General features: G+C 44.3%; 1 protein-coding gene across 3 annotated transcripts in view; it reads left to right on the top strand.

Moving 5' to 3' along the window:
• Positions 1–24,271, top strand: part of LMTK2 (lemur tyrosine kinase 2) — a 60,903-nt gene that overhangs the window by 23,029 nt on the left and 13,603 nt on the right. For 2 of the 3 annotated variants that reach the window (XR_007380049.1, XM_048961881.1), the window contains exons 1-7: positions 2,000–2,310; positions 11,481–11,605; positions 12,475–12,619; positions 13,812–13,885; positions 14,336–14,454; positions 15,795–15,882; positions 22,007–22,140. Coding sequence is in view for 2 of the 3 variants with exons in the window: in XM_048961881.1 (XP_048817838.1) it covers positions 2,184–2,310; positions 11,481–11,605; positions 12,475–12,619; positions 13,812–13,885; positions 14,336–14,454; positions 15,795–15,882; positions 22,007–22,140 (812 nt within the window). In the remaining variant the exon portion in view is untranslated. Of the gene's footprint in view, positions 1–1,999; positions 2,311–11,480; positions 11,606–12,474; positions 12,620–13,811; positions 13,886–14,335; positions 14,455–15,794; positions 15,883–22,006; positions 22,141–24,271 lie in introns of those variants that run through there. The other variant, XM_048961882.1, reaches the window with a different exon arrangement.

Below are 24,271 nucleotides of genomic sequence, written 5' to 3'. Positions count from 1 at the left end.
AAAGGAAAATGTATTGTATGATGGAATGAGAGGGTTTTTTTTTTTTTTTCTGGGGGGCAGAGCATGTCTTGATGTTGGTGTATAAGGAAACCAACCACCACACTTAGGGCACAGAGCTGCAGTAAAGGCTTCATTCTGTTCTCAGCTGTGTGGCTGGTGCTCAGTTCTGTTTCACAGTAAGGAAGTTGTGAATCTTTTGGGGCTTTATTCACAGCTATGGTGAAGACCTCTAACACCCTCTGGCAACTTGCTCAGTCTGCTAGACAGTATTCCTTCTGCACCAATGATGTTAGCAAAAATATTTAAGAACATCGACTGAGAATAAAACCATCAACATCCTTTAGTTGATCCAATTATCTCTGTCTAAAAAAAGGTTTTAACACCTCCCACACAGAACAGCAGCTCCAGTAATTTGGCAGTGCTAACAGCGCATAATCAAGAAACATGAGGCTGTGATGTGGTAATACATCCCATCTTGTGTACAGGAAGAGTTTTGTTTTATTTAAGTAAATATATTTTCTGTGTGAGCACCTTTTGCATTACTTGTTGGCGGGTTGCTCATCCCGTTAGTATCCGAGAGCTGCTGCAAATGTTAAGCTGCAGATGGGGGAATGGTAACAGGCTGTCGGAGATCAGGCTTTGTGTCGCTGAGTTTAGGATGCTCATGGGGTGTTTGGAGCTCAGCAGTACCTGTGAGTAATGCAGAACAGGGAATTGAAGAGCTGGTTATATAGCTTCTTATTCCGCCAGTGACTAATTCACAGCTCACCTTACGTGTACTGTCATTACAGAATAGTGCTCTGACAAGTCCTTTAATGATACGGTAACTTCCCAGATGGTATTACAACATGTTGTGTTATCAGTAAATTACATCAAAGGCTTAGCATTCAATTAGGATAGGGCGGGCTCTGAAATGAGGCGGTCTGCTGTGTTTAAAATGCACTGAATTGTTCTTGCTGTTGAAATGAGAACACCCTTATGCTGCAAACCTGCTGACAGGCCACAAATGAAGTTTTAAGCTTTCAGTCTGTAGCTGCTTGAGGAATTTGCATGAAGCTGGTGTCAGAACTGTCTTAGAGCCAAGATGTGCCCACAACAACACAGCGAGGCTGGGTAACCATCACTGGAAATAGTGGCCATGGTGCAAACCAGCGGCTGCAGTCCCGACATCCACCTCAGCAGGAAGGCTGGGTAGAGCCAAGAAGCAAAAAACTTGTCTTCGAAGTTTCCAGTAGATGAGTAGAGATAGGTAAAGAGCTGGCTGCATGCTTGTCACCAGTCTTCTGCAGAAGACTATCTGAACTGAGATATTATCTATTTGTGCCTGAGAAAAACAACAATAATGATGTGTCATGCATGGCACACTGCGCTGATGTGAAAGGCAAGGGGCCTTCCAGTCCGAAACGTGTAGGGCCAGCAGGCAAGGAACGCCTCTGAGCTGCTTATTGCTACCTGATGCTTTTACGGAGTGAGCAGCACAACGCATTAGCAGGAGCGGGCTAAAACAAAGGAAGATCGTCTCCCACATTATGATTGAACTCAGATATTTCTGGTGGAAGGAAAGCTAATTCGAACACATCAGAAAATGCGGGTCATTGGGTAACGCAGCCAGCGTCCTCGCGTCGGACGCACGGCGCCCCGCACAGCCAACCCGGCAGCACCGCACTCCGTCCCGCGCACGGCTCAGACAGCCTCCTCCCGCTGCCCCGCCCCCGGGCCCGCGCTGCCGGCCGATTGGTGCGGGGCTCCTTCAGTCCGTGGCAAGCCCCGCCCCCTCTCGGCGTCGCTCGTGCGCGTCGATTGCCGAGCGCTCCGCACCGTTCTTGCGCCGCAGCCCGCGCCCGGCCCGACTCGACCCGTACGGCGCGATTGGCTGATCTGGACGTCAATCTCGGATCGGCTCCGTCCCGACCAGCGGTCCCGCCCCCCAAGCGCGTCGCGCGCGTCGATTGGCGCGGCCGGCCGTCGGTCGGCGAAGCGCCCGCCCCTCTCGGTCAGGTAGCCCGGAAGATGGCGGCGGCGGCGACGGCCGGAGGGGCCGTGTGAGCGGAGCGCGGACGCCGATGCCGCGGAGGGCCGCGCCGTGGAGGCGGGGGACAGCGGCTGCCGCAGGAGCTCCTCGGAGACGCTGAGAGCCTCCAGCCCCTCGATCAGCGCTGAGCCGCGGGCCGGCGGCGGAGGACATGCGGCGGCACGAGGGGCTCGGCCCGGCGGCCCGGAGGCGGGGGGTCGGCCCGGCCGGGCTCGCCGTCCTGCTGTCGCTGCTCCTGGGGAGCGGCGGGGCCGCCCCGCTTCCGCCGGCGGGCGCAGGTGAGGCGCGGGAGGCTTCGCGGCGGGGGCGGCCCGGGCGCGGGGGCTGCGGGGCGCGGCCGTGCCGTGGCCGTGGCCGCGCTGCCCTGCTTCGGGCGGCTGCGGCTCCCGGGATCGCTCGTTCTGCACCTCGCGGCTCTTCCGTAGCGGCCGGCTGTGTGAACCGTGCGATCTCGGTGTACTTTCCCCTGTTCCGCCCGTGAGTCGCAGCGGGGCTCCGTGCCCGGGCCGCGGGCGGCGCTTTCCTCGGTGGGAATGCGGTCCCGGCTGCTCGGCTCTGCGTTTGGTAATGCTGGCCGCCTTCGGGCCCGTATCTTCCTGTTCATCTTAAGACGCGCACGGCCGCTGTGTTCTCCCGATCTCACCGATTGCCGCAGGAAGGTTTATTCGTTCTGATAGGTAGCAGTCGCCTCAGTTATTTCTTTGTGCTCTATTGGTGCTTCGGAACATAAAATTGTATTGGGAATTCTGCTGAGCTCGGCTCAGGTTTGTGCTGAGGTTCGGTTGTGGTGGTGCAGCACGGAGCGGCAGGGCAGGCATGGCAGCAGTGCGAGGGGGAGCAGTGAAGCTCAGCGCTTTGGCTGCTGTGCCACGGGAAGTAGCAAAACAGGGTGTGGATCCCACAGTTGCTTTGCTTTGGACCTACGTTTTTCCCCATTTATTTTCTTCCCATGGCAACTTCAGAGTTGTTCATGAGTTACTGCTTCTGTCAGCCTTCCTTGAGGTTGGTCCTTCTACAATAAAGTTCTGGGAAAAATGAAAGCACTGGGAAGCCCTTGGTCAAACTTGTATTTTCTTTGAGGCTTGGTGACAGTTTTCTCATTTATGAAATATGTGAAAAATTTCCCAGTGACGCTGACTTATCATCAGGCCATGAGTTAGGACGGCGGAGTTCTGGGCAGCAACCTTTTCCTTTTTGATGTCTGTTCCTTTCCTGAAATGTTGTTAGCTTTTCTGTTTCAAGGCAGGTGTCAGTGTGGGCACCAAGTGTTCTCAAAGTGACCCAGCTTTTTTTTTTTTTTTTTTTTTTTTTTTAATGAAAGTTCCTCTGCTATCAAAACTATGCCATGTATCCTACAAAGCTCAGAGATATGGAGGTAACTTTTGTGATGCTGTCACAAACCTGACCTGTCAGAATGGAAAGTCATGCTAAGCAAATCGCTCTTTTGAAACAGCCTTTGCTTATTGTGACTTTTTCCCTTGTGTATCCCACGGGAAATTGTTTTGATTTCCTATGTTGAGACTGGCGGTCGTTGGTGACTTTTGGAATAAATTACGGACTCTGCTTTAGGCCTTGGCAGCTCTTTCAGCTCACCACTGCACACAGCCTCATGCATGAGAGTTGTAAAGTTAGGAATAATTGAATGGGCTTTTCTTAAAATAATAAGTAATGGGTTTTGGAGTTATTTCACAATCTCCCAGTTGTGCACCTTGCAGGAAGGGCTGCTTCTCTGATGGTGGAGAATCATTTTGATCTGTCCAGCCTTGAGCACTGTGCTGGAGAGATGGTGGTCAGCAGAAAAAGGAGGAAAGGAGGTGTGTGTGAGGTGCTTGTAGTGACCTCTGTGGAACGGTTCCTGGCATATGCCCATAATGAAGAGATTTCTCTTTTGAGAAGGCAGTTAGGAAGCAGGATGGCAATGGCAGGTTCTAGCAAGACTGGCTTGAATTCCTTGTTCAAAAACGTTCCATTTTGTGGAACTACTGTGGAATTGCAGCAGACAGAGTCTGTGGAATTGTCATGTTCCCAGTGTCTTCATCAGGATGAATGATGCAGCTCATGCTTTTAAGTATGGCTTCACAGTGTTTGCAGATGAAGGTGTGCCCTGATGGTGTGTTCTATATTTGTCTCTCATGTTTGAGGCTGTATTTCCAAATGTGCTAGAAAAAAAAAAAAAAGGAGGTGGTAGAGGAAGGAAGGCTTTTATTGTTCCCCTGGTGTGGTCCATAGCAATTACTGTAGAAAGTAGGAAAAGCAAGATGTTGAAGATGCTGCTAGCTAGAAACAGAGTGATTAATTTATTCACTGAGTGGGAAGGGAGGGTACTGGGATGTGCTGTGACTGTTGTGAATACGAGGGCTGACCTACTAGAGATGAGAGCTGAGGACAGATCTAGCTGACTCCCACCTCTGAGGGACCACACGACCTGACCTGCTCCAGGTTTGAGCAACTGGGAGAATGAAGTACTTCAGCTGTTCTGAGCCTGTGGAGCATTAGGTGTGCTACCCGAGTGCATCAGGCCAAGATCATTATCACTTTTAGTGTTGTGTGGCTGAAGGAAGGGTATTTGAGAAATGCTCTTCAGCGGTAATTTTTGCAGACAAACATACTGCATCATAATCTGACACTTCTGCTTTGCTGCACTAAAGCTTTGCATTCTAATTCAGGTGCTTTCTCTCTCTCTTTTTGACTTGGATTTTCATACTTGACCTTAATTCAGCTGCCTCTCCAGAAACCTGGGAATTGGAATCAAGGGTATGTATGTTAATGTCAGAGGAGGCGCTTCTGTCGTCTCTGCTGTATGAAGTCCTTGCAAATGCAAAGGAACGGGGGCTCAAAACTATTCTTATTTTCCCGTATAACTTGAATAGGTGGTAGCATTTTTCACAGGTGTGTTCAGTTTTACATTTGTGATGATTGCAGTCTGCTCAGCTGGACGGAGGCAGCAGGGCTGGTGCCTGAGTTCTCTAGTTCCTAGTCTTGGGAAAATTGTTGCTTTTGAGCTGCTTTGGCTTGATGTTTACTGGGAGTTCTGTCAGAGCGAGGCCTGCTTCTGTTTGTAGCCTGTGGTTTGGTATTGCATGCAGTGTGTTTGACTGCCGTGCATGCAGACAAAAGCAAATTTCGAATCATATGCAAAGTAGAGAGTCAGATCACTTGAAGCTGAGAAAAGTCTTGCTTGTACAGGGGTTTTAATCATGATGCAGTTTTCTTGGGAGTGGTCTGTCATTTCACCTTTCTTCTTGCTTTCAAGAATTAAATATGTTTACCTATCCCTTTATCTCTTGTTCTAACTTCTGATCCAGGTACCTACTAATTGTCCAGCTAGAGCTGCTAGGTTGCCTTTTCTCTTTTGTTTCTCCCTATGACTTTGTGACTGTTTGTGAAGTGAGAAGCCAGCCCTGACTCTTGGCCTGCAGGAATGTCCCGTGTGAGGCGTTGTTCTCAGGCTGGGTCTGCTTTCTCTGCCTGTAAGGGTCCACAGTTGGCCACAGCTAACGCAGTCCTCCTAGAGGGCTCCTTTGTTCTCTGATCTCATTCGAACTATTTCTGCAGTAGATGTACGGTGCGTGGAGCGCCAGAGGTGTTTGGGGTTTGGCTTTGGACCTGCCTAGCTGTTTAGTGTGCATGCCTTGTATCTGGAGCTTGATATGGTGCTGGATACAATTTGCAATAGGTTTGTCACTTCTGTTGTTGTGTTTTTGTTGTACTGCAGTTATAAAAGACACAGCTTTATAGTTGGAGCTGTTGGAAGCGTGTCATGAGAGCTGTTGCAGCCTGCCTGTGTAGTTTAAGCATAACTTGTAGTAAGGAGGTGTTGGGCCTGGCACTGCTTGGGCAGAGTGGTGAGGAAGCGGGCCGTCTCAGGGAGCTGTATTCTGTATTTGGTTCTGGGGTGAGGTGCTGGTCCAAAGCGGCACGTTCTCCAATGCTGCTCTCAGAGAAGTTTCCTTAGAGGTGCTGCAGTGATTCAGCAGCAGTGTGAAGTGTTTCAGGGTTACTTTTGTACCCTGAGATTTCTCTGTTATGAGAGTGGTAGGAAAGTTGGATAGTAGACTTTCAGGTATCGGCTTTCAGCAGGGCAGATCCTGTTCTCACAGATCAGACTTTTATCCCATGGGCTGTTCTTCTTCCTAGAGATTCTTCAGCTGTGAATGGGAATGAGAAATTGGGGTGAAGGAGCTCTTGGGGCAAAATGCTGGTGCTTGCCTTCTTTCCTGTGAACCTTACCCAAGTCTTACTTGAGAGCTTACAGCATCAGCTGCAAGATCAAGGTTCCCAAAAACACCACCAATGAAGGTTGTGTGTATAAATTCCTTGCATAATTAATTTGTCTCTTCAAAAGCAGTGTATTCGTTTGTGTACCTATAAGTGGTGGGAGGAAGAGATACTGATATTTTGGTTTCCATGCTACAGGTACTTCTGATGATTTGAGATACCATGATAGGTAATCTTCTCATGCTTTAAATGATTGTGGTCTGCTTTGGTTTGGGGAAAAAAAAAAAAGAACAAATCTGCAGCCTCAATTGAAGGGAAGGTGTAGCACGTGAGATTGCACTGTATTGGGCAGGAATTAACTGTAAGAACCAACATCTAGCAGCAGTAGTGTAAATATAAATGTGTACATATGTGTGTGTATATATGTATATATACACTTAACAACTGTGTATTACCTTTGCAGTATAATTAGTTACCCAGATTTTCCAGACACATTACCATGAAAGCACAGCATATGCTATGATTGAACTAATCTGTTTTTCACCTGAAGATCTTGCCTTCTGCAGGTTGGAAACTTTAACACTGCAACTTCAAACCAGTCTTGTTCTCTGACCACTTCCCAGCCATTCCCAGCCCTTAGCTAATCCTTATTAAATTGGAGCAGTGTGCTGTTTTGTGGGCAGTTCTTTGACATCAGGGAGGACTTGTTGGGCAGTGGATTAAGGACAGCAGTGTAAAGCTGGCCCTGAGCTCGTGGTTTTAAACTTGATGCCTGATCGGCAGTGCTGAGGTGGGCAGGGCAGGTGTTGAGAAGAAGGTGGAGATTGGAGCCGTGGTGTTTGGAGGATGCTGGATTTTGTGGGAATCCAGTGTTACTGCAGATGCTCCTGCCTTGGGATGTGTAACCTCTGCCAGTCCTGACTTCACAGTGAATGTGAGCAGCTAAAGAAGCTCACTTGAAGCACAGTGTAGAAGTATTTAGGAGGGGCATGGGATAGAATGGTTAGAAAAAACATTGATACAGGTTGTAAGAGAGGCTTCTAGTCTTTTTAGGGACAAATGGGAGGATTGAGATTGTTTGCCAAGAATTGCTGGTACATACCCAGTTGTGAAATGAAGCAGCTGATAATTCTTCTTGAATGCATGCACAGGACATGATGATGTCAGGGTTACGTGTCCACAGAACACCTGTAGCTGTGAAACTGGCTTCTGTTTGTGGGTCTTTAGGAGGGAGGGCAAAGATTTGGTTGTCTCCTGGGAAAAGGTCAGTAGAGGGTTGCCGTTTGCTGTCTTTGTTGTCCTTGTCTCTGGAGATGAGCTGATGTGGAGAAGAGCTGGTGGTTTTTCCAAAGCAGTGGCTGTGCACGTGTCCCAGGCTTTCACCCTGCCTGCTCCTCCCATGGAGGACCTATAATGTTGTAGGGTGAGAATTGGGATTGTCATGGCTGAGTTCAGTTGAGGGGGTTGAAGCGTTTCAATTCCTGTCTATAAGGATCCAGTAAGTAGCTGAATAACTTGTGTGCGGTTTTTTTTTTTTCACTACTGATGAATTTTTTGTCCTCTTATTTTTGTCAAAGTGTGAGACTGATTGAGGCCATGGAAGGCAATTCAGGTTTAGGCAGGAATTCCTTTCTGACAAACAACTAATTGCTGCCTCTTGTCTTCAGAAAGACAAAGCACAAGCGTGTGTGTCAGTACTTTGCGTGGTGCTCCTGAGGTTGGTAAGAGCTCCTTTTCCTGGGTGGCTATTGGCATTTTCTGCAGGTGTAAGGAGGAAGGGAAAAGAAAATCAGGTGATAAAGTGTTTCTGTCTAAAGAGGTGTTTGTCATGTCATCCATAGCAAAGGTTACTTCGGTTAGCTATGCAGACTTTGCCTTATCTGAGACAAGGATAATAACAGCATGCCGAGAGGAGGAGGATTTTGAAATAGCTCCCTTCAGGTAGTAGAATTCTCCACGTTTTGTTCAGTGTCATTTTTATTGCTTTCAAACTTCTGGCTTTTCTTTGAATGGCAACACACTGAAAATCTGAAAGCCAAGATGTCCATATGTCAGGTAGGAGCCTGCCTAATGCTCTGCAAGGGGGGTTGTGTGCGTCAGTTCTTTGCAGTTTGCTCAATGAAGGAATCATCTGAATTAATTCAGACATTTGCAAGCAGTTTTAGATTTCCTGAAGGTGCTGGCATTGTGCTGAGGGCATCAAGTCAATGAAAGCCATCTGAGTCTTGGGAATGTTTCTTCCTGATGTATTGGTAATGGCCATTCAAATCGAATGGCTGATTGGAAAAAGGAGGCCTGTTAAGTGCCTCCCCTCCTAAGATTTACCTTGTTACCTTTCAAAAAGCAGTCTGAAATGTAAGTAACAGTCCTTCAAAACTTTTGTTTGCTCTTGTTGTGTTTCAATTGAAGATTAGTGGTGATTTGATGCAATTCTGATTCATTGTAAAGTCCACTGTAATGTGGCATCGCATGGCTGAGTGCTGTACAAATGTCTGCTGAAACCTTCTCAAAGACAGTGCTGTTGTTTGGCTTGGCTGTTAAATGGAGCATAGCAGAAAAAGTTGGGATGAATGGAATGCACGGCCTGATGAAATTAGCAGATGAAGTTTTTTTGGTGAAATAAAGGAGTTGTAATGCATGCTGAGCATTTATGGTGTCATCCTGACTGGGTTGCACAATGGGTACGTGTAGGATTGTTTGCAGCAGGCCTTTGTTTTAGTCTTAGACCTTCACCTCTAGGCCTTCCTAGGCTGGGTTGTCCGTGTTGGTTTTGTGCAGCAGCCCTGCAGACGTCACAGAGTGAGCAGATGTAGGAAAGACCCTTTGTGGGAAAAGATGGCATTCTGAATCTGACTTGGGAAACGTTCTCCACTCCCACCTGGCCCTTTACAAGCTAATAGCTAGCACAGAAGAGAATGACAGCATTATTTAGGAAAAGGGGAGCTTTTGAACTCGTGCTTGTAATACAACACTGATGTAGTGAGGTTTGTATGTTTAATCTGGTTGCATTAGTATCTATGAATAGCACAAGTAAGTGTGGTGTCATTTAACAGGTGCCATGGAGGTAGCAGGGGAGCAGAGCACTGACGGTCATTCCTTGGTGCTGTAAAGGTGCTCTGCTCTGACTTGGAGTCGTAAAGTAATATCGTGGTTCTTGATGTAGTTTGGTGGTGTTGAAGAGTCAGTGTCAGCGAGTGCTGTCATCTGGATTGGTGCTGGGAATAGCTGCAGTGATCAGTGAGAGCTGCCATTGCCGCGGCTGCTCCTGAGAGGAGAGCCTCTGCCTTCTGCAGCGGGGCTGTGGTCGCATAGCAACTACTGTGCTGAAAGCTGAAAATCAGATGCTGCCTTGAAGTTGGCTGTGCCCTAAGATGCTTCATGTGTGGTGTGCTCTGCCTTTCTCCTGGCAGTGAGTGTCTTTTGTCAGTGTGCTCTGTGATGTTTGTCATGTACAACTTGTTTGTCCCCCAAGCTTAGAAATGTGCGGTGTGGTGCTGTCACTTCTTTACTTAAAGCCCAGTTTCATGAAGATGTGAGACTTTAATTGATGAATCCCACTGAAGCAAATTTGGGAGAGGCCAGGCTTGTGCTCAGTGACTTTTGGTAACTGGTGAGGGAAGAAGGGCAGGGCTGTCCCTGCTGCAGGCAGGCAGTGCTGCTGGTCCTGTCCTGCTCCTGTGGGCTGGCACTGCTGTGCCTGGGGGAGGGGTTGGGGGTTTGCTGCGGATCTGGGCAAAGAATGAATTAAAGCAGGCAAGAAACCAACTTGTTAGCTTAGTTGCTGTGTTTGGCAGATGAGTCTGCTGTCCTATGAAGAAAGTCGACTGAAGGTATCCAGAATCCTGAGCTATACACGTTGCTTTGAGTTGGGCCTGGTATGAAAGCCTTATTCCCTCCCCTCCCGAAGCTTGCTGGTTGGTACTGAGATGTGTTCACATGCCTATGCCTGATCCTGAGGGTGCCTGCATCATTTCTCATTGCTGCTTTTTCTGTGTCTTCATCTACTTGCACAGGTACCAGGTTTGACTGCAGATCATTCAGCACTGTGTCAAACTGTGCTGCCTGTGCTCAACCAGTTACTCCCATCATTGAATATGTATTTATGCAAGACATTAAAATAGCTTCACTTATAAAAAAATAAATTACTTCAATTATAGGTTGTCATCATTTCATATTTAATTTTGCATTCATCTTTTTAAAAAGTGCAAATTAAAAAAAACCACTTCTTAATGACTATAACAGTGCCTTCAAAGCTTATCCAAATAGAGATGGATTCTGTAATTCTTGGTAAGCAGCACTGAGTTGTGTGAGTCATAAAATGCTATTCTGTAAGTGTTGCAGGAACTTGCCCATGATAATTAGCATTTTTCTTACATTAAAGCTTTTTTTTTAAGTGTTGTGTATGAATGTTTTCCCTGCATTCTTGGAAGCTTGGGTGCCTTCCATCTTAATGAACCATCTCATTCAAAGGTGATCTTTGTGTTGTTTGGTTGTTTTTTTTTTTTTAACTTCATTACCTTTTCCAGTTGTCTGCTGTTCACCTTTTCTTGGGGGTTGCAGAAGTTGTGTAAAGCTAGGAAGTACATTTTATTCCTGGACATGTAAAGAGATGGTCATGTTCTGGCAGAGTGTAACTTGTGTAAAACGTGGACTTCAGGCTCGATAACCAAAAGGTTCAAGAGCACATCTTAGTTTGAGATGGAGACAAATCACCTAAAGAGTGGTGGAAATGGAAATGCAGAGTGGAGGTGTTTAGATTCATTTTGCTTTTGTGAAAGCAACTTGTGGTTGCCATGCATTCATTGAAAGATACAGGAGTGCCTTATAGTAGCGCTCTGTATATCCATACACAGCCCACATGAGGATTCCTTCTGGTTACCTTTTTTTTAAGGCAGGGTTTGTAGCTCACTGGAACCAACCCCAGCGGCCTGGATCTCTCCTGGCCGTGTGTAGTCATCTCTGAGTTGATCAGATGGAGTCCTGACGTTTGGGGCTGCTGCTGTTCACCACCTCCCAGTGCTGGGGCTGTGGGAGCTCCGTCTGTGTGCCGGGCAGGCGGCCGAGCTGTGTGCAGCTGTGCACAGGAGGGTTGGCCCCTTCCCTTTGCTTTTACGTTTGTCCTTTCCACAGAGCTAAGCTGAAACCCGTGGCAGGTGGGTAGGATATTTGGGAGCAGCGCCTTCTGACCCCAGAGGTACCTCTGTAATACTACATATGTGCTTGTTTCCAGGGCAAGGAGCGGCAGCTGAAGTTTCCTCATCTTTTGCCATTCTGTCTGTCTGTGCTCTGGTAGTCCTGGTGGTACTGCTTGCAAACTGTGTCTCCTGCTGCAAAGACCCAGAGATTGATTTCAAGGTAGGACTTCAAGTTAGAAATGTTCATGCACATGGTATTGGCAGCTGCATTCTGGTGTTTCTGCCTCACTGTATGTGTTCTCTTCTGAATATCCAGCTGTCTGAACACTGGGCATAGTGCTGTGACTGTATGAGCACTCAGTCTGTGCTGCAGTCAGCGTCCCGGCCTTGTCAATATCATTGCTGTCTATTAGGATCAGTAGTGAAAGTGTAGGCTTGTGACAGTTTTACTATAAAGAACCCTTTTTGGGCTTGTTTTTTCTTTTAATTTACTTTTAGTCTGGTGATAGGGTTTAAGATATTCCTCTCAGGTGATACTGAAGATGCATATCCAGTGTAGTAAACATACTGAATTTATTAGCAGAGAGCAGTTTCTTCTGGAACATCAGTTACTGGTGTTCATAAATTTGTGTGGCTCTTTTTCTAGAAATATATCTTAAAAATGTATATATGGAAAAAAGTGAATAAGGAAAAGCCCTGAAAAACCTAAGTTATTTTTGATAAAGAAATGTAAGCATCAAGTGTTGTCTTTAAGTCAGTAATAAATCGAAAGTAAGAAAAGGAAATAATAAAAAAAACAAGGCTTGTCACTTAGTAATGATGTGAGCCTCCTTGGCACTGTGTGTTCAGAGGCAGTGCAATTCCTTTAAATGTTGGTGATTTACAGTTTTTCAGGTTTTTAGGTTCCTTTTCATGTTACCAGGTTATTGCCCTTAAAATGAAGCCCTTTGAATTGGGTCCTAGTTTGTTTTCACCGGCAGCCGGTTACTTTGTTGTAGTCTTGTTTGTGGATTCAGATAGGAAACCAGAAGAAATGCAATGCTAATTTTAAGCCAAATATTAGCTTAATTACCAAGATTTTTATTTCAGGAATTTGAAGATAACTTTGATGATGAAATAGATTTCGCGCCCCCAGCAGAAGATACTCCGTCTGTTCAGTCTCCAGCAGAAGTTTTTACTCTTTCAGTTCCCAGTATTGCTTTACCAACTCCATCCCAGTTTCCATCTCGTGCAGGTAAGATAAATTTTACACTGAGAAAAGAGAAGTAGGGAATTTATTCTCTAGCACTGTGTAGCTGATCGTGCTCGACTTCCTGCTGTACAGGTTTGACTGTTACAGATGTGAACTGAGTAAATTTTATCTGGGGTATAGGATGAAATCTCTGTGCTTTACCTTGGAGCGGGTGCTTTGCAGGGTGGCTGAACAGAATGAGTGTGGCTTGAATCAGCTTAGACTCCTTGCTTTACATGTCACATCAGGGGTTGAAGTTGCTCTGGGATGTTACTACTGCTCTGTAGTAGTTCTCTTCATGGCTGAGTTGTCGTTGGATTTTATCCATTAGCCTTAAATGGAAGCAAGAGTAAATCTCTTACTTGACAGCAGTGCTACTGTGTGGGCTGCATCACTTTCTTAGTGTCACTGTTAGCTTCTCATACTGTAGATGTGGTAATGCTAAGAGGACATTTTATTTTGCTTATGTGAAAGAATTTTGGGAATGTATTCCTTAAGACAATTTCTGTTTAAAAAAGGAAAAAGAGACTAAGTCTCTTTATTGGTATTTCTAGCTAATTAGCAGAGAGGTAAATACTGCTGAATCTCTTCTATAGTACAGTCTGCCATTGTTGCTGTCCATCCTCTGCCAGGATTTTTTGCCTTGTTTTCTGTCCTCTGCCTCTGTTCTTTATGTACATTATTTTTAGTCAGAAAGTGTCCTCCTTCCAGATGGTAGCTGTAAGTAGGGCAGCTGGGCTGAAGAATAAAGCAGTCTAACCTATTCTCTTAAAACGGTCACCCTAACTTAACTGTTCAAATGTAGAAGCAGTGAGTGTTTTAGTTTTAATTCTGTTTCCATAGGTAACCTTTCTGGGTGGGTTATTTGCTTTGCCCAGCTATGGTCTATGATGTTGGGATTGCAATTCAACTTTCTTACTGAACGTGTTAGAAAGGTGTGTGTGTGTAAGGATAGTCTGTGGTGGCAGTGGGGTTCTGTAGTGCAAGTGGTTTAGAAGCTGAGAAGTTTCTCCCCAGCACTACTGTCACAACGTTACCTTCACTCTTGCCTGTGTCTGTTTTGGTGCTCAGCCTGAAAGTGTGCGTATCATTGGGAATAAATATTGTAAGAGCTTGTATTGTTTCCTCCACTGTTGGATAACTGGCAATCTGAGTGGTTTGGTGTGTCTAACCTTTCTTCTGTTGTGTTTGACAGATGGATCAAAGTCTCAAGTTGCACGTCAGAGTCTAAACTACATCCAGGAAATTGGAAATGGCTGGTTTGGAAAGGTGAGAAGTTTCTAATATTGTACTGCAGTTAGAATTATAGTCCAAAGTAACTAGACTAGTGTATTCCCTTCGAAGTAATAGCATAAGAAATGAGGTTTGCTTGCACATACTTTTTAGCTGTGATTATTACTGCTTTAATTTACCTGTAGCTTCTTACAAAGCCATTTAGTATCTACAGATCTCACTTCCATCGAATCGAATTCATGCATTCTGTTACTGCCAATGCTTTCCAGGAAAAAGTCTTAAGTAAATAAATGCTCTTCGCAAGAAAGGGTGTCTTCTGAAAATGAATGGGTAATGAGTTGTCAGGATTTATGAAGTATGGACATCTACACGCATTGACAAGCCAGAAAATCTGTGTTGCAATATGTTTTTAGCTCTTGTTTCTTTTTGCAGAGAAACTCATTTTTTTGGCCTCTGATTAAAGGCACAGTGATTATAATTTTTCAGGTTCTGCTTGGAGAAATCTACACAGGCAGTAGTGTGGCACGAGTGATAGTGAAGGAGCTAAAAGCAAGTGCGGGTCTCAAGGAGCAAGAACAGTTTTTAAGAAGTGGAGAGCCATACTAGTAAGTAATATTCTGTAACTTGGTTACCACAAGCACTTCATGCTGCTGCTTATGAGTTACACAGGTTCTTAAGTTTTATTTCTCTGCTTGCCCTTTCTTACAAATTAAATTCTTGTCTCTAAGGTGTGAAGTACAACTGATCCAAAATGAACAAGATTTGAGTTTGCTTAGATAATGAGTTCTTTGCTTAAATGGTTGGTAGTTATTTGTTCATGACTGGAAAACACTTTGGTTTATCAGATATTCTGCTGCAGCTGTTCAGAAAAATCCTGGTGTTGCAAACCAACCCTATGTCTAAGTACTTGCTTCTAAGAACTGAGCTTTAAGTCTTGTGCTTGGATTTCCTGTTGGAGGTAGAACTGGCAGTGTGTTGTGTTACCATGTGTACGTAAAGTTTTTGAAGTTTCCATATTCAAAAAAATTAAATACAGCATAGTGCTAAAACGAATTCTGCTCCCAAAGCTTGCAGTGCAGAAATAAAGCACTCAGAATGGCATTAACTTCTGTCCAGTAGTACTCCACAGCTCAGGAATGGTTAGTCTGAAAGAAAATGCTAACAGAATAGTAGTGCTTGGTGTTCTCTTCCTTGTGTGTTATGGTTGGAAGATTTCTGTACGATTTGCTTCCTGAAATTGAGTCTTTACCTACTAGAGAGGAGTTTGGTGCATGCTAAAGGGAGGGTAATTTCTCTTCTTACGTTTTGGAAATGACGAGAGTCCTCCAGAGAGCTCTATGGATGAGTGGAATAGAGAAAGGAGTATCATGCATTCCTTAAGGTGTGGCTTATCTTGCCTAAATGTGCTACAAATGAGGGTGATGGAGAGCTTTCTTCTCTCAGTTCTTTCTCTTGCCCTAGTTAGTTTGCATTTGGGCTTAAATTGTTGGCAGATGTCAGAAGATGAAATCTCATGCCTTCTGCTGCATTGGCACGAGTGCTTTTTATGACAGTTAGAAGAGGAAACTGATCTGTCTGGGAACTACCCTGGCTAACAGAAAGGTTTAGCTTTTAGCCAGATCAGTTCCTTAAGCATAGTGCATGAACATTTAGTTTTAGTATGAGGGAATGCTGGGGGTGGGAGCAGAGGAGTGACTTGTTTGTGGCAGTGTCGGTTTTGTGGTTTTGCTATCCTGCACATTTCAGCCTCTTTCAGTGATTTGCTGCCACAGTACAGAGTGGATATAAAGGTGCAAAGAGAATCTGTCTTTGGATGCTTGCACCTTCTGTTCATGCTGCCTCCAGTTCTGTATTGAAACTTGCAGTTGAGGTTTCAGTGTGTTATGTTATACTGAAAATAATGAATACTGTAGCCTTTCTGACTTCAACTGTGTTTTCACTGCAGCATTCTTCAGCATCCAAATGTTCTCCAGTGTATTGGGCAATGTGTGGAAGCCATTCCTTATCTCCTGGTTTTTGAGTTCTGTGACTTGGTAAGTGCACTTGTACAGAAGGCTGCTGCTGTTTTTCTGTTAGTGTAAATATTATGTATTTAGTCACGGAACTATTCTTACTTTTCCTTCAGGGAATTTTTTTCAAATAACCAGAATTTCAGAAAACACTTTTTTGCTTCAGGGGCAAATGGCAGAAGTGCAGTTTTTAAAATTTCTTTTTATTTATCGTAGAAATCATGGGTTCTTGCGGAATGTTCTTAGGAAGAAACTAGCTGATCTATCTTTTCTTTGCTGACAAGTTTATTAGTCTCTTGTGCCTACCTGTGTCATGTAACAGGGAGCCTGGAGGTGAAAGGAGGTCGTAGAACAACACTTCCTATTGCAGTCCAATGTCACACACATGCTCAGTCACGTCCTAAGCTTATGTACTAAATTTTGTTTGCTGTCTGTGAAACTTTAACATGCCATAAATATGACTCCTAAGCAAATATTAATTGAAGAAACTGGAAGGATTTCCTTCCTCCTGCCTTTTCCCCCTCCAGAGTGCCCAAATTTTACTTGTGCCATGCAGCTAAAATTGGATGTTGTGTTGATTTCCAGAATCTGTAACGACTGTACTCCAGTAGTTGGAGTTTTCAGTGTCATCCTGAGCTCTTACTGATCCTTTCTGCTACTATGTTCTTTTAACTTGCATTCCTACTTTCTTGTCCTTTTCTTTCCCTTCCTTCCCAACGTTGGCATCTACCTCGCAGTGCTTCCTGGACACCTTAGAAGAGCTAAGAGCACAGTGAGGGTGGGCTCATTGCTTTCTGTGCTGCTCTTGCTGCTGCAAAGGCCACTGGAGATGGGAGGGGTGACTGCACAAACATCCTGCTCAGTCACAGCATTCCTGGGCGCGTGCTGGGATTTGCACGAGCTTTGTGATGAAGGGGATGCAGTGTGAGTGGGACCTGGGGGCTGTGCCTGTTGTTCACCTCACAAACTAAAATTTGGACGTGGCAGTGGAACCTGAATGGCTTTATTGTAGCGCAGCACAGTATTAAAAACAAAACAGACAAACCCCTCGGAGCTGCAGGTGGCTGTCTGAAAATAGGCTCAGTAGCTGCTGTTAGCGTTTGTCGTCTAAATATTGAACGCCAAGTTGAAAAATGTTAAGGCAGAAATGGTCTCAGAGGTGACTATGTGTGTTTCTGAGTCCTTGAGAAGAAAAGAGCTTGTATTTATAAAATTCAGCGTGGTCCTTCACCTGCTTTGCCACTACAGAGCTTCTCTGTAAGTTGAGGCATACAAACAGGGCTCTAGTTGCACTGCATGCCTCAGGCATTTTAAATCAGTGGGGGCACAAACTTTGAGTTTTCTTGTAAAAAATGAATCTGTGGCCTTAAATAATGGTATTTTATGGGCTGGGTGAACCAATGAGACAGAAATGCTAATAAAATCTTTTTTTTTTTCTTATGGGAGAAAGAATTGGAATGGTTGATCAGGGTGAATTGTTAGGTTTTGGTCTCCAAAGTGTGTGCTGAAGGTGAAGCAGACAGTGTTTGTTTTTTTCAGTGTGCAGGAATGGAATACTTTGTACTGATTTTAAGTTGGCACTCGAGCTGTAGTTTCTTTTAAAAGGACTTTTAAAAAGAATATAAGGCTTGTTAGTAGACACACATCTAAATATTTAACCAGATTTAACTACTGCCATGATTTTAAATATTTACATGATTTAATCTGATTTTGAATTTGGAGTCACTTGTGAAGATTGCCATACTTTAAGTATATATTTAAAAAAAATCTTGGTTTGCCTGATGATTAGTGCCAAAAATTGTCATGATCCTGCAGAGTAATCTGGAAAGGATTTGACTTAAGGAGATAAAATAGGTTTTCACTTTAACTGGGGGCAGTAAGCCTGACAGCCAGAACGGCAGCTCTGTACATTTATGTGTAGCTGGATGTCAGTGAAATGGAGAATTGATGTCTTGCTTACTCTATTCAGAGAGAACCAAAACTTGTTTTTTGGAGTATTCTGTGTTGTAGTGTGTTGTATGTGACTTCCATACTGAAAGCCTGGCTCACCTGAAGTGTTCATACTTAGCAGAACTGAGTATCTGCTGGAGATGGTGGTGCTTTATTCACTGTGTGCACAAATACACAGGGCTGGGCAGGCCAGGTGGAGCTCACTTAAAACAGCTGTATGCAAAGATTTTGTTGAGTGCAGTGTTAGCTCAGTTATCTCTATCACTGACTTCTGTAGTGGTGTTTGGGCCTCTGTGGGACGGAGCAGTACTGAAGTGCTGGGGGATGAGAGGTGATGGAGGGAGGGATGTGCAGGAAGGCAGACAGCACAGTTTGGAATTAAAAGATAGGTAGTTTGCCTTTGTAGACAGTTGTTTGATGATAATTCATTTTTATTTTCAGTGGGCTATACTCTAAAAGCTGCTTTTATTATTGTGATTGGGATGGCAGTTACTTGGATTTTTCAGGGCTCTAGTGAGTGATCTTACCAGAGGTGAGAGGTTTTTCTGTAGCTTTTTTTTTCCCTGAAATTGGGCAGTCCAGTGAGTATGGAGGTGCTTCCAAAATGGGCCAGTATGAAGCTGTTCAGTTGGAAGGCTGTAAGAAAGGAGGCTGTTGAGGTTGGCTGAAGGTTCCAGCGTCTGCTGGCTGCGCGCTGTTCAAAGAATAAGGATGGAGGATGTGCTGTTCTTCTGGTTGCAGTATAGTGCTGTGCTAAAGCTCTTCACCTGGTGTTACTGGTGCTGTATGTACTTACACAACCACAAAAAAACTGCTTTGATCTATGGTACTTGATATGATTGAGATGGCTTAGTATAAAGGTAGTGAATATGTCGGCTGGATTGTATAGGAAGCTCTCTTCAGATGTCAAGCTCTTTGAGGTTCTTCCAGGCATGCAGATTTTTCTTTGCAAGTTGGTATGCTGAGTAATGAGAAGTGTCTGCTGTTCAGAACTGTGTCTATAGGGCGATTTCTTCATGCTCCTTCAAAATCACTGGATATCATAGAATCTCTCCTTTTTGCAACTTCTCCTGTATGGATCTGTAGCCTTTATGGGGCCTCTTGATGTTGGCTCTGCTGCTCAGGTAGCCCTGTTGAGTATAGCAGCTCCCAGGTCCTTGACACCAGAAGGATGATCAGAAGCACTGGAAGCTGCAGTACAGATAGAGCTGACTGCTATGGTAGCAGCACTGAATGCGCTTCAGCTCTGTTACTTGTTTTCTTGGCCATAAAAGCTCCTCAAGGTATTTCTGTTCCTCAGGACAGCCTGGTTGTATACACAGTAGCTACATTTGCTAGCTTTTAGCATGTTCTGTGCTGTAGTCCATCTGCTCTGCATCCCTTGTTTTAAAGAGCTGAGCAAGAAGCAAGCAGGCAGTTGTGCATACATGATTGGAAGGCTTCAGTCTTAATTTTTCTTCATCTGTATTACAGTTGTTTAACTTTGTTAATTGACAATTATCAGAAGAAATAACAAGTTCTTCAAAGGTCCTGCATTAGGTTGCTTAGTGTGTTAGTGCTGTCTTACTAGCCAGCTATCAAAGGCTGTAGAAAGGAGCCGGGTTAAAAATAGTGGTAGCTGGCTTATTAACTTTCATATATTACTTGGTCATGCATGGCCAGCATTCTGTCAGCACAGCAACTCCTCTAATGAGTGGACATAATTTATGAGTAAGGGAAAGTTATTCAAATGTGGAGGTAGCACGTATATGCTGGGGCTGATTTGCCTGTCTAATGGTTCTTGAAGAAATATTTTACAATTCCCCGGGCAGATGAGATCAGCAGCATGCAGCTTTTGCCCAGAATGCCAGTAGCTTGCTTCAGGGGTGCTGTTACTGGGAGGTGCCTGCCTGCAGTAGTTTTCTTTCTTTTGTTTGGCCTTTCTGATTACTGCCACTTGAAAGCATTGTTTGCAACGAAAACTTACCCAGAGTTCAACAATCTGCTTAATAATCACTAGAGAAAAATGGAGGGTTGATAGATTGTGGCAGCATCAGAAATCATGTCTGTTGGGTCCAAAGACTTCTTGTTCTGAGAACTGCTTAATATTGCTTAAACTTACATGTACTGTAACAACTTTCTAAGGATGTAAAGGATGTATAGTGTACACCACTTTCAAATATTTTAACAGCAGTCATTACAGGTACGTATGCAATGGAGCAATGTTGGAGGAGTAGAGAGGCAGAAGTAATATTTTCATTCTCTTAATTATGTGGTGTTGTGTGGCTTGGCAGGTAGCTTTCCAGCTGGTAGGGAGTGTTGTGTGGGCACAGTTTGGCAACTTCTTTACACTTCTCAAACTCTTCCTGTCAGTACCTGCTGGTTTGAAGAGTCACATCAGCTGTTTGGGTGTCCTTGTGGACAGCCTTGTGGACAGCTTTCCAGCACAGCCTGGAAAGCCACAGAAGAATATTGCAGATAAATGATGTCCCTGGCTTCCAGTGGTTGGGCGGTGGTAGGAATAAGTCTCAATATGTTGTGGGCTGCTTTACAGAGAAGGCTGAACTGATCCTGGCTAGAACTGAGAGGGGTTGGAAGGAAAAGTATAATCTAGTTCTTCTTTGATTCCCAAGAGAAAAGAGAGGAGGCAGTGGTGGAACAAGTGGAGCCTTCCTGAAGTGTGATTTAGGTATCTGAGCAGGGAATTTTGCATAGCAGTATTTACTCAAATGTGTAAACTTTGAAGTTTACTGCATTAAAAACCTCTGTCCAATGAAGGGCTGTTTTGTGGCTCATATAATATGAATATTGTTGTTGCATTGCTGCTGTCTGCTGGTAGGCAGGGAGGTGAAGGATAATTCAGGCTGGAAGGGAACATCAGGAGCTCTCCAGTTCAGCTTCCTGCTCGAAGCAGCATTGCAGACCAGGAGGTACAGGAGCCCTTCTTCCAGCCTGTGCAGCTCCATCTGGGTGGCAGTCCAGCACTTGAAGGTATTCATCAGTATCCCCCAAGTTTGGCATAAGTATTATCTTAAACCAATACCAAAAAGCAATTCTGTATTTTACCCTTGAATGTTGCTCTAAATAGGATGGGGAAAACAACAGATATGATTTGAGATGCTGGATTGCAAGTTGTATTTCCTATAAGAATGTGTGTCTACATGAATTATTTACTAACGAGGGGATGCCACGCAGCACTGCTGCTACTAATGCATTTAAAAATTAAAAAGTAATTCATTTGTGCACCTAGAGGCATCCCAGGAGCTTAATCCAACTGGGACAACCTGTAAGCAGGCAGTTGCTGTTCTAATAGTGAGGACAGTTTCCCAACTGATAGTTTGCCTTTCCTCAGCAGCGTGCTGCCACCTAGGGCTGACATTGGGTGTGTTGTGCTGTGGGATAGGGGATCTGTTATGGACTCTGCTCATCTGGGAGTCCAGAGCTCTGCTCCAGCAAGGTGGAAAGGCAGATGTGTGCTTACATGTGTTTAAATACTTAAGCGTAGTGATTTTTGCTCTTCTGTAAAGAAGCACATTTTAGGCAGTGCATAGACTGCTGCCTTGTCTATACACCCTCAAGACCTCCTTTCACTCTCCCTCCAAGTCCAAGCTGAGGCACAAGTGACTCGTGCAGTTAGAGCCCAATCTCAATGTTACACCAATGAAATAAGTTGATGGAATGTATTGTGCAGCTTCCATACAATTCATTTTCTTCTAAAACAAAAATGCCTTCTGAAGCCATTTGCTTGATGGGAGTGGGCTGTATTACTGTGCTCTTTTATCCCTGCAGTTTTGATGAGCCAGCAATGGCGGAAACTGTTGCCTCTCCCTCCCATCCCCCTGTGTATTCCAGTCAGCTTTGCTGAATGGGAGCACTTGCAATTTTGACTTAGCCTGTTTAAAAAATAGAAGCTCCTCATATTTGTACTGGAAGGTATTACTGTTTGACAGTTATGGTTTTTTGTGGTAATCTAGCTGTTAATTACTAAATGATGTGATTTAAAAACCCTTAAAAGGATGTACCATCTGCCTTGGATAACTTCCCTAAGTATCCTGGTGGTGATGGGAAACTTGAGATTCTTTATTAAGCACAGATGTGTTTGTATCTAGTGCTATCCTTGTTGACTGATAAAGCTTTGTTGTTAGGTGGCTTTTCATTAAATACTTTTGAGATTCACTCAATGCACAGCACTGATCAGTATTTTCAATGTCTTTTACAGGGTGACCTGAAAACTTATATCTGCAATGAGCAGGACCACATTAGAGGAGATTCACAAATCATGCTGCTACAGAGAATGGCATGTGAGATTGCTGCTGGACTTGCTGTAATGCATAAACATAATTTTGTGCATAGGTATGTTTTCCAAACAAATTACTTAGGATGTGCTTCAGAATTCATATGGATATTTTCACTGAAACAAGCATGTGCTCAAGACTGTGTTTTGTCCGTGTTTGTGTGCTGTAAGTCATGAAGGCGGTGCTGGTTGGTGTGGTTGTACAGCCCCACCTGCCTTTGGGCTCTGCAGCCCGTACAGCACAGCTTTCTGCAAAGCCAGTGCAGAAAACACAGTGGTTTGATTAATTCTTAGACAAGTTAAATAACTTTTGTTGGGAAGGGAGGGTGTAATTAGAATTTTCATAAGTCTGACTGTACTTTGATGGCTTACAGCAAAGTAGAACTTTTGGTAGCATATTAGCTTTGATACTAAACATGAAAGTCGCTGCTTTCTTGATGTAGTAAGAGAGAAGCTGAGATAAAATGAAAAAATCTGAAGCAGGGTATCTCTCAGTGAATCACTGTTCGTGCAGCCTCTCGATCTTCAGAAATGAGCTAGTCAGAATTGGTAGAGACCATAAGCAGAGAGAATATTCGTTTCAGTGACTGGGGGGAGAAATCCAGAATTTCTTGACTTGTAGTTAAAGATGGTGCAGTTACTGGGGAACAACGCAATAGTTGTAAGAGGTCTGAAAAAAATCTGTTTGTGAAACTAACTGCTCTGACTTATGCCAGGGCTCATGGTTAAAGACACATGAAGGAGCTGGAACACATCCCCTGTAGACTTGGAGTGACTCAAGTATTGGAGTAGTTGCTCCCCAAATGTGCCTTACCTGGAACCATTAGTGTCACAGCTTTGTTTCCTAGTGGTGGTGGTTGCTGGGTCAGTCGGTTCTTGGTCAGAAATACAACTTCCATCATCTCTATAAGCAAATCAAGGACTTGTGCTAGAGCTTGTCAGTGCACACTGTGCTGTTTAGGAGAAACTATTAAACTTCATTCTTAGAGTGATGGCATAAAACAGCAACAAAATTGAGCATTGTTAAACGTCTTAATTAACCGCTGCAAATGACTTGAAGGTCGTACCAGTTGTGCCTACTACACTGACTGATGGCTGTTTCTTGTACTGCAGCAGCGTGGCTTTGTAGGTATTGCATTCTATCAAGGCATTTTCAGTTAAATGCACTTAAAGTTGATGAATTATTCTGTGGATCTGCAAAAGTATCATTGTAAATGTTTACTTCTAGCAGCACTATCCTGATGCTGTCAGAGTAAGTGGTAAAGCTCCAGCATCAGTGATTTTGTTGTTAGTGGTAAATTCAAGCAGCTGAAGATGTATTTCTGTTCTCTTAGGATATTTATTTAAGTAGTGTGAAATAAACTGAAGAGCTTTGGGGTGTGCTTCAAGCTTACATAGGGCTTCTGTCCTGTGAAACGCAGTGATTCTAGAAGGAAAAATAATTCCTTCTTCCTTTAAGTAAAGAGATCATGTGGTTTCCAGAGCACGCACTGGGGAAATTTTGCTTTTAATGCACACAGAAGCAGTGGTAGAGTTCTTGTGGTGCACTTCCATTACACTTGCACTGATTTCTGAGTTTGCATGGTGGGCTGAGGCAGCTTCATGTTGTTCCAGCAGCACTGCTGGCTGAGAGTGGCTGTGGTCTGGGTTGTGGCAGAAACTGCAAGTGTGTTTTCAAGAGCCTTTTGTTTCCTTTACCAAAGGAACTTGGATTTGGTTATTAAAGGAGCTTCTGTGAAATGCACGAGTACTTCTGATGGTCTTTGTCAGACACATAGTTCTTGTTCAAATGTAATGCATGACTGTTATTCAGAGGAATTTAGCTGTGAAGGTAACATAGGCACTAGTTGCTTAGTGTCATATTGTAAGTTGGTAGGTATTTAAACCTGCTGTGAGTTGTTGGTAACCTTTGCTTCTGACAGTGAAACTGGTAGGCGTGCAGTGACAGGTGGGGTGAATGGGGCTGACATTGTTCCAGTCTGTGACAGTCCTGTGTGATCTGCATTGTAGAATAAGCAGAATGCAGTGGTTGCATGTATTTGTGACATAGTCTGGGCTTCTAGGAGGATCCTTCACCACCACAGGTGACATCCTGGACTTCATTTGTAAAGGACAGTGTGAATTCTGTCAGGCTTTTAAACTGATAATTTAGTCTTAGCCTGCAGTAGTTTAATCATGCCAATGTAACCT

This window comes from Lagopus muta, chromosome 15 (genome assembly GCF_023343835.1).
Source record: "Lagopus muta isolate bLagMut1 chromosome 15, bLagMut1 primary, whole genome shotgun sequence".
Taxonomy (NCBI): Eukaryota; Metazoa; Chordata; class Aves; order Galliformes; family Phasianidae; genus Lagopus; species Lagopus muta.
This window is presented reverse-complemented; position numbering and strand designations above follow the sequence as displayed.